At 43.7% G+C, this 13,420-nt stretch overlaps 1 protein-coding gene across 2 annotated transcripts in view; it reads right to left on the bottom strand.

Moving 5' to 3' along the window:
- vwf (von Willebrand factor) overlaps nucleotides 1–13,420 on the bottom strand; it is a 180,131-nt gene that overhangs the window by 103,980 nt on the left and 62,731 nt on the right. For both annotated transcript variants that reach the window (XM_036973630.1, XM_036973629.1), the window contains exons 19-20: nucleotides 9,827–9,930; nucleotides 7,089–7,227 (exon numbers count right to left, since the gene is read on the bottom strand). In XM_036973630.1, the coding sequence (XP_036829525.1) occupies nucleotides 7,089–7,227; nucleotides 9,827–9,930 (243 nt within the window). The remainder of the gene's footprint in view (nucleotides 1–7,088; nucleotides 7,228–9,826; nucleotides 9,931–13,420) is intronic.

The following is a 13,420-nucleotide window of genomic DNA, read 5'->3' as shown; positions in this document are numbered from 1 at the left end:
ATTGCTCAGCGCAAGAGGTTAAGCAATTTTGCCATAACTTTGGAAGTATGTTTGAGTTCATTGTCCATTTGGAAGGCCCATTTGGGACCAAGCTTTAACTTCCTGACTGATGTCTTGAGATGCTGATTCAATATATCCACATAATTTTCCTCCTCATGATGCCATCTATTTTGTGAAGTGCACCAGTCCCTCCTGCAGCAAAGCACCCACACAACATGATGCTGCCACCCCCATGCTTCACTGTTGGGATGGTGTTCTTCGTTTTGCAAGCCTCCCCATTTTTCCTTCAAACATAACGATGGTCATTATGACCAAACAGTTCTATTTTTGTTTCATCAGACCAGAGGATATTACTCCAAAAAAGTACGATCTTTGTCCCCATTGTGCAGTTGCAAACCGTAGTCGGAAATGTTTATGTCGGTTTTGGAGCAGTGGCTTCTGCGTTGCTGAGAGGACTTTCAGGTTATGTCGATATAGGACTCATTTTAATGTGGATTTAGATACTTTTGTACCTGTTTTCTCCAGCATCTTCACAAGGTCCTTTGATGTTGTTCTGGGATTGATTTGAACCTTTCGCACCAAAGTACGTTCATCTCTAGGAGACAGAACAAGTCTCCATCCTGAGCGGTGTGACGGCTGCGTGATCCCATGGTGTTTATACTTGCGTTGTCAGACCCTGACCATAGTTTACTTTGTATATTTCTATGTTTTGGTTGGTCAGGGTGTGAGCTGAGTGGGCATTCTATGTTTCATTGTCTAGTTTGTCTATTTCTATGTCTGGCCTGATATGGTTCTCAATCAGAGGCAGGTGTTAGTCATTGTCTCTGATTGGGAACCATATTTAGGTAGCCTGGGTTTCACTGTGTGTTTGTGGGTGATTGTTCCTGTCTCTGTGTTTTCACCAGATAGGGCTGTTTCGGTTTTCGTTACGTTCTTTGTTTTATAGTGTTTGTATCGATTCGTGTTTTACGTTTGTTTATTAAACATGGATCGCAATCTACACGCCGCATTTTGGTCCGACTCTCCTTCACATACAGAAAACCGTGACATGCGTACTATTGTTGCAACCCATATTTATATATATATACAGTGTTGTAACAAATGGTTAAAGTACTCAAGGGAAAATAAATAAGCATAAATATGGGTTGCAACAATAGTAAGTATATATATATATCATATGACATTTGTAATGTCTTTATTGTTTTGAAACTACTGTGTGTGTAATGTTGACTGTTCATTTTTATTGTTTATTTCACTTTTGTATATTATCTACCTCACTTGCTTTGGCAATGTTAACACATGTTTCCCATGCCAATAAAGCCCCTTGAATTGAATTGAATTGAGATAGGTGGAGGGAGAGAGAAGTGGAGGGAGGGAGAGAGGGAGAGGAGAGAGCGAGAGAGGGAGAGAGAGAGAGAGATATGTGGAGGAAGAGAGATAGAGAGAGAGGGAGGTGGAGTGAGAGAGAGGGAGGTGGATTAAGAGAGAGAGGTGGAGGGAGAGAGCGAGGTGGAGGGAGAGAGAGGGAGGTGGATTAAGAGAGAGAGGTGGAGGGAGAGAGAGAGAGGGAGGTGGAGGGAGTAAGAGAGAGGTGGAGGGATAAAGAGAGAGGTGGAGGAAGAGAGAGTGAGGTGGAGGGAGAGAGGGAGGGAGGAGGAGGGATTGAGGTAGGTGGAGGGAAAAGGGAGAGGTGGAGGGAGAGAGGGAGGAGGAGGGATTGGAAGAGGGGGAGAGGGAGGAGGAGGGATTGAGATAGGTGGAGGGAGAGAGAGAGATGGAAGGAGAGAGAGATGGAGGGAGAAAGAGAGAGATGAAGACTTGTTTACGTGTTGCTGTGCGTTTTGTTGCCAACCTTACTTTCCTACCTGACAACTTTACGTTTTTTACTTTTAATTACCGTTTATATTTTTGGTTTTTCCCTCAACTTTTTTTTTTCCATTCAACTTTTTCACTCCGGATGCTTTATCTGGACATGGTTCATCAGCAACTCCAACAGCCAAAGCTAAGTAGTAAAATTAACATGATGCCTTCTAATTGCAGTCGCTGTACTCATAATATACAGGAGAACGATCGCCTTAAGGCGAGGATAGCTGCGCTACAAGCCCAGCTTCAGACACAATCGTTAGGCAAGGGTAATTTCAGTGTAGGAAAGGATGAAACAGCGTCTGTGCCACCAGTAAGTTAGTACAGATAGTAACTTTAGTATAAATCCCCTCTCACGGTCCCCGCAGCCGGACAACTAGCCGGACAACTTTCTCACGGTTTCTGGAGGGAAATGCTGACAAATTGAAAACCCTAGTCATTACCCGCAGTATTAGACTTAAAACGAATCATCCAGCGATCATACATTGTTCACCAGGGGGTAGGGCTACCGACGTTAAGGCTAATCTGAAGATGGTGCTGGCTAAAGCTAAAACTGGCGAGTGTAGAGAGTATAGAGATATTGTTATCCACGTCGGCACCAACGATGTTAGGATGAAACAGTCAGAGATCACCAAGTGCAACATAGCTTCAGCGTGTAAATCAGCTAGAAAGTTGTGTCGGCATCGAGTAATTGTCTCTGGCCCCCACAACTCAATCGCTGGTTGAAAACTGTTTTCTGCCCATCCCAAAAGATAGAATTTGTAGATAATTGGCCCTCTTTCTGGGACTCACCCACAAACAGGACCAAGCCTGACCTGCTGAGGAGTGACGGACTCCATCCTAGCTGGAGGGGTGCTCTCATCTTGTCTACCAACATAGACAGGGCTCTAACTCCTCTAGCTCCACAATGAAATAGGGTGCAGGCCAGGCAGCAGGCTGTTAGCCAGCCTGCCAGCATAGTGGAGTCTGCCACCAGCACAGTCAGCGTAGTCAGCTCAGCTATCCCCATTGAGACCGTGTCTGTGCCTCGACCTAGGTTGGGCAAAACTAAACATGGCGGTGTTCGCCTTAGCAAGCTCACAAGGATAAAGACCTCCTCCCTTCCTGTCATTATTGAAAGAGATCATGATACCTCACATCTCAAAATAGGGCTACTTAATGTTAGATCCCTTACTTCAAAGGCAATTATAGTCAATGAACTAATCACTGATCATAATCTTGATGTGATTGGCCTGACTGAAACATGACTTAAGCCTGATGAATGTACTGTGTTAAATGAGGCCTCACCTCCTGGCTACACTAGTGACCATATCCCACCGTGCATCCCGCAAAGGCAGAGGTGTTGCTAACATTTACGATAGCAAATTTCAATTTACAAAAATAAAAAATTATGTTTTCGTCTTTTGAGCTTGTAGTCATGAAATCTATGCAGCCTACTCAATTACTTTTTATAGCTACTGTACAGGCCTCCTGGGCCGTATACAGCGTTCCTCATTGAGTTCCCCGATTTCCTATCGGACCTTGTAGTCATAGCAGATAATATTCACATTTTTGGTGACTTAAATATTCACATGGAAAAGTCCACAGACACACTCCAAAAGGCATTCGGAGCCATCATTGACTCAGTGGGTTTTGTCCAACATGTCTCTGGACCTACTCACTGTCACAGTCATACTCTGGACCTAGTTTTGTCCCATGGAATAAATGTTGTGGATCTTAATGTTTTTCCTCATAATCCTGGACTATTGGACCACCATTTTATTACGTTTGCAATTGCAACAAATAATCTGCTCAGACCCAACCAAGGAACATCAAAAGTCGTGCTATAAATTCAAAGACAACACAAAGATTCCTTGATGTCCTTCCAGACTCCCAAGGACGCCAGAGGACAAAAATCAGTTAACCGCCTGACTGAGGAACTCAATTTAACCTTGCGCAATACCCTAGATGCAGTTGCACCCTTAAAAACTAAAAACATTTATCATAAGAAACTAGCTCCCTGGGATACAGAAAATACCCGAGCTCTAAAGTAAGCTTCCAGAAAATTGGAACGGAAATGGCGCCACACCAAACTGGAAGTCTTCCGACTAGCTTGGAAAGACAGTACCGTACAGTATCAAAGAGCCCTTACTGCTGCTCGATCATCCCATTTTTCCAACTTTAATTGAGGAAAATAAGAACAATCCGAAATTCCTTTTTGATACTGTCGCAAAGCTAACTAAAAATAAGCATTCCCCAAGAGAGGATGGCTTTCACTTCAGCAGTAATAAATTCATGAACTTCTTTGAGGAAGATCATGACTATTAGAAAGCAAATTACGGACTCCTCTTTAAATCTGCGTATTCCTTCAAAGCTCAGTTGTCCTGAGTCTACACAACTCTGCCAGGACCTAGGATCAAGAGAGACACTGAAGTGTTTAAGTACTATATCTCTTGACACAATGATGAAAATAATAATGGCCTTTAAACCTTCAAGCTGCATACTGGACCCTATTCCAACTAATCTACTGAAAGAGCTGCTTCCTGTGCTTGGCCCTCCTATGTTGAACATAATAAACGGCTCTCTATCCACCGGATGTGTACCAAACTCACTAAAAGTGGCAGTAATAAAGCCTCTCTTGAAAAAGCCAAATCCTGACCCAGAAAATATAAAAAACTGTCGCCCTATATCGAATCTTCCATTCCTCTCAACATTTTTAGAAAAGGCTGTTGCTCAGTAACTCACTGCCTTCCTGAAGACAAACAATGTATACGAAATGCTTCAGTCTGGTTTTAGACCCCATCATAGCACTGAGACTGCACTTGTGAAGGTGGTAAATGACATTTTAATGGCATCAGACTGAGGGTCTGCATCTGTCCTCGTGCTCCTAGACCTTAGTGCTGCTTTTGATACTATCGATCACCACATTCTTTTGGAGAGATTGGAAACTCAAATTGGTCTACACGGACAAGTTCTGGCCTGGTTTAGATCTTATCTGTTGGAAAGATATCAGTTTGTCTCTGTGAATGGTTTGTCTATGACAAATCAACTGTAAATTTCGGTGTTCCTCAAGGTTACGTTTTAGGACCACTATTGTTTTCACTATATATTTTACCTCTTGGGGATGTCATTCAAAACATAATGTTAACTTTCACTGCTATACAGATGACACACAGCTGTACATTTCAATGAAACGTTCTACTTTTAAACTCGGACAAAGCAGAGATGCTTGTTCTAGGTCCCAGGAAACAAAGAGATCTTCTGTTGAATCTGACAATTAATCTTAATGGTTGTACAGTCGTCTCAAATAAAACTGTGAAGGACCTCGGCGTTACTCTGGACCCTGATCTATCTTTTGAAGACATATCAAGACTGTTTCAAGGACAGCTTTTTTCCATCTACGTAACATTGCAAAAATCAGAAACTTTCTGTCCAAAAATGATGCAGAAAAATCAATCCATGCTTTTGTCACTTCTAGGTTAGACTACTGCAATGCTCTACTTTCCGTCTACCCGGAATTAGCACTAAATAAACTTTAGTGAGTGCTAAATACGGCTGCTACAATCCTGACTAGAACCCCAACATTTGATCATATTACTCCAGTTCGAGTCTCCCTACACTGGCTTCCTGTCAAGGCAAGGGCTGATTTCAAGGTTTTACTGCTAACCTACAAAGCATGGGCTTGCTCCTACCCATCTCTCTGATTTGGTCCTGCCGTACATACCTACACATACGCTACGGTCACAAGACGCAGGCCTCCTAATTGTCCCTAGAATTTCTAAGCAAACAGCTGGAGGCAGGGCTTTCTCCTATAGAGCTCCATTTTTATGGAATGGTCTGCCTACCCATGTGAGAGACGCAAACTCGGTCTCAACCTTTAAGTCTTTACTGAAGACTCATCTCTTCAGTGGGTCATATGATTGAGTGTGGCCCAGGAGTGTGAAGGTGAACGGAAAGGCCCTGGAGCAACGAACTGCCCTTGCTGTCTCTGCCTGGCCGGTTCCCCTCTTTCCACTGGGATTCTCTGCCTCTAACCCTATTACAGGGGCTGAGTCACTGGCTTACTAGGGCTCTTTTATACCATCCCTAGGAGGGGTGCGTCACTTGAGTGGGTTGAGTCACTGTTGTGATCTTCCTGTCTGGGTTGGCGCCCCCCCTTGGGTTGTGCCGTGGCGTAGATCTTTGTGGGCTATACTCGGCCTGGTCTCAGGATCGTAAGTTGGTGGTTGAAGATATCCTTCTAGTGGTGTGGGGGCTGTGCTTTGAAAAGTGGGTGGGGTTATATCCTTCCTGTTTGGCCCTGTCCGGGGGTGTCCTCGGATGGGGCCACAGTGTCTCCTGACCCCTCCTGTCTCAGCCTCCAGTATTTATGCTGCAGTAGTTTATGTGTCGGGGGGCTAGGGTCAGTTTGTTATATCTGGAATCCTTCTCCTGTCCTATCCGGTATCCTGTGTGAATTTAAGTATGCTCTCTCTAATTCTCTCTTTCTTTTTCTCTCTCGGAGGACCTGAGCCCTAGGACCATGCCTCAGGACTAGCGGGCATGATGACTCCTTGCTGTCCCCAGTCCACCTGGCCGTGCTTCTGCTCCAGTTTCAACTGTTCTGCCTGTGATTATTATTATTTGACCATGCTGGTCATTTATGAACATTTGAATATCTTGGCCATGTTTTGTTATAATCTCCACCCGGCACAGCCAGAAGAGGACTGGCCACCCCACATAGCCTGGTTCCTCTCTAGGTTTCTTCTTAGGTTTTGGCCTTTCTAGGGAGTTTTTCCTAGCCACCGTGCTTCTACACCTGCATTGCTTGCTGTTTGGGGTTTTAGGCTGGGTTACTGTACAGCACTTTGAGACATCAGCTGATGTACGAAGGGCTATACAAATACATTTGACTTGATTTGATTTGATTAGAAGAGGTGGAGTGAGTTGGAGAGAGAGAAGGAGGGAGAGAGGGAGATGGATGGAGTGAGACAGAGGGACAGTCATAGAGAGTGGGGGGAGAGATGGAAAGTTGGAGGGAGAGAGATGGAGGGACAGAGAGGAGGGGGGTTGTGGAAGGAGAGAGAGAGAGAGGATGGAGAGAGTTAGGGAGGTGGAATTAGAGAGAAGAAGACACCAAGAGAGAGTGGGGGGAGGGAAGATGGAGAGGTGGATGGAGAGAGAGGGTTGACATCATGATTACTTAACAACTTTGAGACAAGTACCAGGCATGACACACATGATAACACACAGTACCACAAACTGACCTGCACCAGGACATACTGACAAAGTCCAGGGAAGGAGTACTGGAGACCGTCGAAGGTGATGTAATGTCCCTCTCCCACTGTACGACAAACACCATCACACACGTGCGCTGTACAGCTCCAATGTCTGTTCTCACACATACTGCACAGGACACAAACACAACATCAGAGAAAAATGTGGATGATTGTTACGTTAGGTATGGTCTCAACAAGGTGCATACCAGGTGATATTGTTATATATGGTCTCAACAAGATGCATACCAGGTGATATTGTTACGTTAGGTATGGTCTCAACAAGGTGCATACCAGGTGATATTGTTATATAAGGTCTCAACAAGGTGCACACCAGGTGATATTGGTAGATATGGTCTCAACAAGGTGCATGCCAGGTGATATTGTTATATATGGTCTCAACAAGGTGCATACCAGGTGATATTGTTACGTTAGGTATGGTCTCAACAAGGTGCATACCAGGTGATATTGTTATATAAGGTCTCAACAAGGTGCATACCAGGTGATATTGTTATGTATGGTCTCAACAAGGTGCATACCAGGTGATATTGTTATGTATGGTCTCAACAAGGTGCATACCAGGTGATATTGTTATATAAGGTCTCAACAAGGTGCATACCAGGTGATATTGTTATGTATGGTCTCAACAAGGTGCATACCAGGTGATATTGGTAGATATGGTCTCAACAAGGTGCATACCAGGTGATATTGTTATGTATGGTCTCAACAAGGTGCATACCAGGTGATATTGTTACGTTAGGTATGGTCTCAACAAGGTGCATACCAGGTGATATTGTTATATAAGGTCTCAACAAGGTGCATACCAGGTGATATTGTTATGTATGGTCTCAACAAGGTGCATACCAGGTGATATTGTTATGTATGGTCTCAACAAGGTGCATACCAGGTGATATTGTTATATATGGTCTCAGCAAGATGCATACCAGGTGATATTGTTATGTATGGTCTCAACAAGGTGCATACCAGGTGATATTGTTATATATGGTCTCAACAAGGTGCATACCAGGTGATTTTGTTATATATGGTCTCAACAAGGTACATACCAGGTGATATTGTTATGTATGGTCTAAGCCATTTACAGTTAAAGTCTTAAATTTACGTACACCTTAGCCAAATACATTTAAACTCAGTTTTCACAATTCCTGAAATGTAATCCTAGTAAAAATTATTAGGTCAGTTAGGGTTAGGATTACCACTTTATTTTAAGAATGTGAAATGTCAGAATAATAGTAGAGAGAATGATTTATTTCAGCTTTTAGTCATTTCACCACGTTCCCATAAGGTCAGAAGTTTACATACACTCAATTAGTATTTGGTAGCATTGCCTGGGTCAAACATTTCGAGTAGCCTTCCACAAGCTTCCCACAATACGTTGGGGGAATTTTGGCACATTCCTCCTGACAGAGCTGGTGTAACTGAGTCAGGTGTATAGGCCTCCTTGCTCGCAAACACTTTTTCAGTTCTGCCCACAAATTTTCTATGGGATTAAGGTCAGGGCTTTGTGATGGCTACTTCAATACCCTGACTTTGTTGTCCTTAAGCCATTTTGACACAACTTTGGAAGTATGCTTGGGGTCATTGTCCATTTGGAAGACACATTTGCAACCAAGCTTTAACTTCCTGACTGATGTCTTGAGATGTTGTTTTCCTTTCTCATAAATCCATCTATTTTGTGAAGTGCACCAGTCCCTCCAGCAGCAAAGCACCCCCACAACATGATGCTACCACCCCCGTGCTTCACGGTGGGGATGGTGTTCTTCAGCTTGCAAGCTCCCCCTTTTTTCCTCCAAACATAACGATGGTCATTATGGCCAAACAGTTCTATTTTTGTTTCATCAGACCAGAGGACATTTCTCCAAAAAGTACGATCTTTGTCCCTATGTGCAGTTGCAAACCGTAGTCTGGATTTTCTATTGGTTTTGGAATAGTGGCTTCTGGTTTGCTGAGTGACCTTTCGGATTATGTCGATATAGGACTCGTTTTACTGTGAATATATATACTTTTGAAACCTGTTTCCTACAGCATCTTAAGGTCCTTTGCTGTTGTTCTGGGATTGATTTGCACTTTTTGCACCAAAGTACGTTGATCTCTAGGAGACAGAACGCGTCTCCATCCTGACCGGCTGTGCGGTCCCATGGTGTTTATATTTGCATACTATTGTTTTTACAGATGAACATGGTACCTTCAGGCATTTGGACATTTCTCCCAAGGATGAACCAGACTTGTGGAGGTCTACAATTTTTTTCCTGATGTCTTAGCTAATTTCTTTGGATTTTCCTATGATGTCAAGCAAAGTGGCACTGAGTTTGAAGGTAGGCCTTGAACTATATCCACAGGCACACCTCCTATTGACTCAAATGATGTCATTAGCCTATCAGAAGCTTCTAAAGCCATGACATCATTTTCTGGAATTTTCCAAGCTGTTTAAAGAAACAGTCAACTTAGAGTATGTAAACCTTTTACACCCAGGAATTGTAATACAGTAAATTATAAGTTAAATAATTTGTCTGTAAACAATTGTTGGAAAAATAACATGTGTCATGCACAAAGTAGCTGTCCTAACCGACTTGCCAAAAACTAGTTTTAATGACTCCAACCTAAGTGTATGTAAACTTCCGACTTCAACTGTACATACCAGGTGTTACGGTATGTTTTAAACCAGGTACTTACCAGGTTTTACATAAGGTACATCTAATTAAGGTACGTACCAGGTGTTACAGTCCATATTGATGCTCTGTCCAGGTGCATAGGCTCTGTTGTTATGGTAACACGGACACTGCTCTGGAGTGATGCACTCTCTCCTATGTCGAACCTGAATCAAACAATCAATCAAGTTTTTAAAACCATTTTTTTAAACAGGGACTGACAAGGTGACTGGTGGCTGGACTCTCTGGCCAATCAGTTACATGTATCTATCACTTAGTTAACACCCTGACAGACAGACAGACAGACACAGACCTTGACTAGGACGTAGGTTAGTGTCAAGGTCAGGGTTAGGGTTAGAGGTCAGGGATACGTACCGTGCCGTTTGGACAGAGACTGACGGGGATACAGGCCAGACTGAAACAGTATTTATTTGGTGTTGTATTTTGTTAGGATCCCCATTAGCTGTTGCTAATCAGCAGCTACTCTTCATGGGGTCCAAACAAAACATGAAACATTACACAATACTAGAAACGTGCATGCCCTGCCCACCTGAGGATCTCCTTTACAGCCATCTATTTCCTGTTTGAGGGCTGCAAAATCCACTTGTCACTTAAATCACGCTGGATTGAGTGCTTTCATTTTGCTCCTGCAACACTTTTATACTCTTGCTTGTGCCTGTCGTTTTTCCCTATTAACATTACAACCGTGGAGATGTTTGTAATGAACTGTCAAACACACCCCGGTAAATGACTGAAATATGCTCAATGGAATACTTTGTCTTTGCATCTAAAGAACGCTTAATCTTTGTCTGGTATTTAATGCATCATCTCAACACTTACATAAAAAGACAGAGAAGAAAGAGAATGTTATTTTGGGCCAGGGATAGGATACATACCAAACTGGGGAGGCTGGTAGCCTAGTGTTTAGAGTGTTGGACTAGTCACCAAAAGGTTACAAGATCGAATCCCCAAGCTGACAAGATAAAAATCTGTTGTTCTGGCTCTGAACAAGGTAGTTCACTCAATGTTCCTAGGCTGTTATTGAAAATAAGAATGTGTTCTTAACGTTTTGCATGTAGGGGGCAGTATTTTCGTTTTTGGCTAAAAAACATACCCATTTGAAACTGCCTATTTCTCAGCCACAGAAACTAGAATGTGCATATAATTGTCAGATTAGGATAGAAAACACTCTAAAGTTTCCAAAACTGTAAAAATATTGTCTGTGAGTATAACAGAACTGATATTGCAAGCGAAAGCCTGAGGAAAATCCAATCAGGAAGTGCCTCTTATTTTGAAACCTCTCTGTTCCTAAGCATGCCTATCCTCCATTTAAAGGGATTTCAACCAGATTCCTTTTTATATGGCTTCCCTAAGGTGTCAACAGTCTTTAGACAGTTTCAGGCTTTTATTTTGAAAAATGAGCGTGAAGGATCACATTGCGTAAGTGGATAGGTGGGGGCTCTCAGAGTGAGTTTTGCGCAACTGAGTAAAGCGGCCATTGTTTCTCCCGCTGTTATTGAAAAAGCTACACACTCGGTTGATATATTATCGAATGTATATTTTAAAAACAATTTGTGGATTGATTATAAAAAACGTTTGACATGTTTCTGTGGACATTATGGATATTAGTTGGAATATACGTCTGCGTTGTCGTGACCGCCCTTTCCTGTGGATTTCTGAACATTACGCGACAAACAAACGTCGGTATTTTGGGTATAAAAATAATCTTTATGGAACAAAAGGAACATTTGTTGTGTAACTGGGAGTCTCGTGAGTGAAAACATCCGAAGATCATCAAAGAATTGCTTTTCTGATTTTCGTGACCTAGCTACTTAATATATAATGTTTTGCGATGCTATCGATAAACTTACTCAAACGCTTGGATTGCTTTCGCTGTAAAGCATAATTTCAAAATCTGAGACGACAGGCGGATTAACAAAAGGCTAAACTGTGTTTTGCAATATTGCACTTGTGATTTCATGAATATTAATATTTTTTTGTAATATTATTTGGATGTGGCGCAATGCTATTCAGCTGTTGCTGATGACAATTATCCCGGTACCGGGATGGGTAGCGTCACTGACTCGCCTTGTTAATACATAAAAATAAATAAAAAATAAAAAACTTTGGAAACAGGGTCAGGGTACAGACCAAACTCTGGAACCAGGGTCAGGGTACAGACCAAACTCTGGAAACAGGGCCAGGTACAGATCAAACCCTGGAACCAGGGTCAGTATACAGACAAACTCTGGAAACAGGGGCAGGGTACAGACCAAACTCTGGAAACAGGGTCAGTATACACACCAAACTCCGGAAACAGGGTCAGGATACAGACGAAACTCTGGAACCAGGGTCAGGATACAGACCAAACTCTGGAACCAGGGTCAGGATACAGACCAAACTCTGAAACCAGGGTTTGGACACTGACCAAACTCTGGAAACAGAGTTTGGGTACAGACCAAACTCTGGAACCAGGGTCAGGATACAGACCAAACTCTGGAACCAGGGTTAGGATACAGACCAAACTCTGGGGACCAGGGTCAGGATACAGACCAAACTCTGTGGACCAGGGTAAGGGTACAGACCAAACCCTGTGAACCAGGGTCAGGGTACAGGCAACACTCGGGGGACTAGGGTAAGGGTACAGACCAAACTCTGGGGACCAGGGTCAGGATACAGATCCAACTCTGGGGACGAGGGTCAGGATGAAGAACAAACTCTGTGGTCCAGGGTCAGGTTACAGACCAAATTCTGGGGACCAAATTCAGGAACAATACCAAACTCTGTGGAACAGGGTAAGGGTACAGATCTAAATCTGGAACCATGGTCGGTATAAAGATCAAATTCCGGGACCTGGGTCAGAGTACAGACCAAACACTGGAACCATGGTCAGTATACAGACCAAACTCTGGGTACCAGGGTCAGGGTACCAAACAAATCATGGCAACCAGGTTCAGGATACAGATCAAACTCTGGTACAGACCAAACTCTGGGGACAAGGGTCAGGGTAAAGACCAAACTCTGGGGACCAGGGTCAGGGTACAGACCAAACTCTGGGGACCAGGGTCAGGGTACAGACCAAACTCTGGGGACCAGGGTAAGGGTCAGGTTACAGACCAAACTCTGGGGACAAGGGTCAGGGTACAGACCAAACTCTGGGGACCAGATTCAGGGTACAAACCAAACTCTGGGGACCAGGGTAAGGGTCAGGTTACAGACCAAACTCTGGGGACAAGGGTCAGGGTACAGACCAAACTCTGGGGACCAGGGTCAGGGTACAGACCAAACTCTGGGGACCAGGGTAAGGGTACAGACCAACCTCTGGGGACCAGGGTCAGGATACAGACCAAACTCTGGGGACCATGGTGAGGGTCCGGTTACAGACCAAACTCTGGGGACCAGGGTAAGGGTCAGGTTACAGACCAAACTCTGGGGACAAGGGTCAGGTTACAGACCAAACTCTGGGGACTAGGGTAAGGGTACAGTCCAAACTCTCTGGACCAGGGTAAGGGTACAGACCAATCTCTGGGGACCATGGTAAGGGTCAGGTTACAGACCAAACTCTGGGGACCATGGTAAGGGTCAGGTTACAGACCAAACTCGGGGGACCAGGGTAAGGGGAAGGTTACAGACCAAACTCTGGGGACCAGTGTCAGG

Source organism: Oncorhynchus mykiss, unplaced genomic scaffold, assembly GCF_013265735.2.
Source record: "Oncorhynchus mykiss isolate Arlee unplaced genomic scaffold, USDA_OmykA_1.1 un_scaffold_277, whole genome shotgun sequence".
Lineage (NCBI taxonomy): Eukaryota > Metazoa > Chordata > Actinopteri > Salmoniformes > Salmonidae > Oncorhynchus > Oncorhynchus mykiss.
This window is presented reverse-complemented; position numbering and strand designations above follow the sequence as displayed.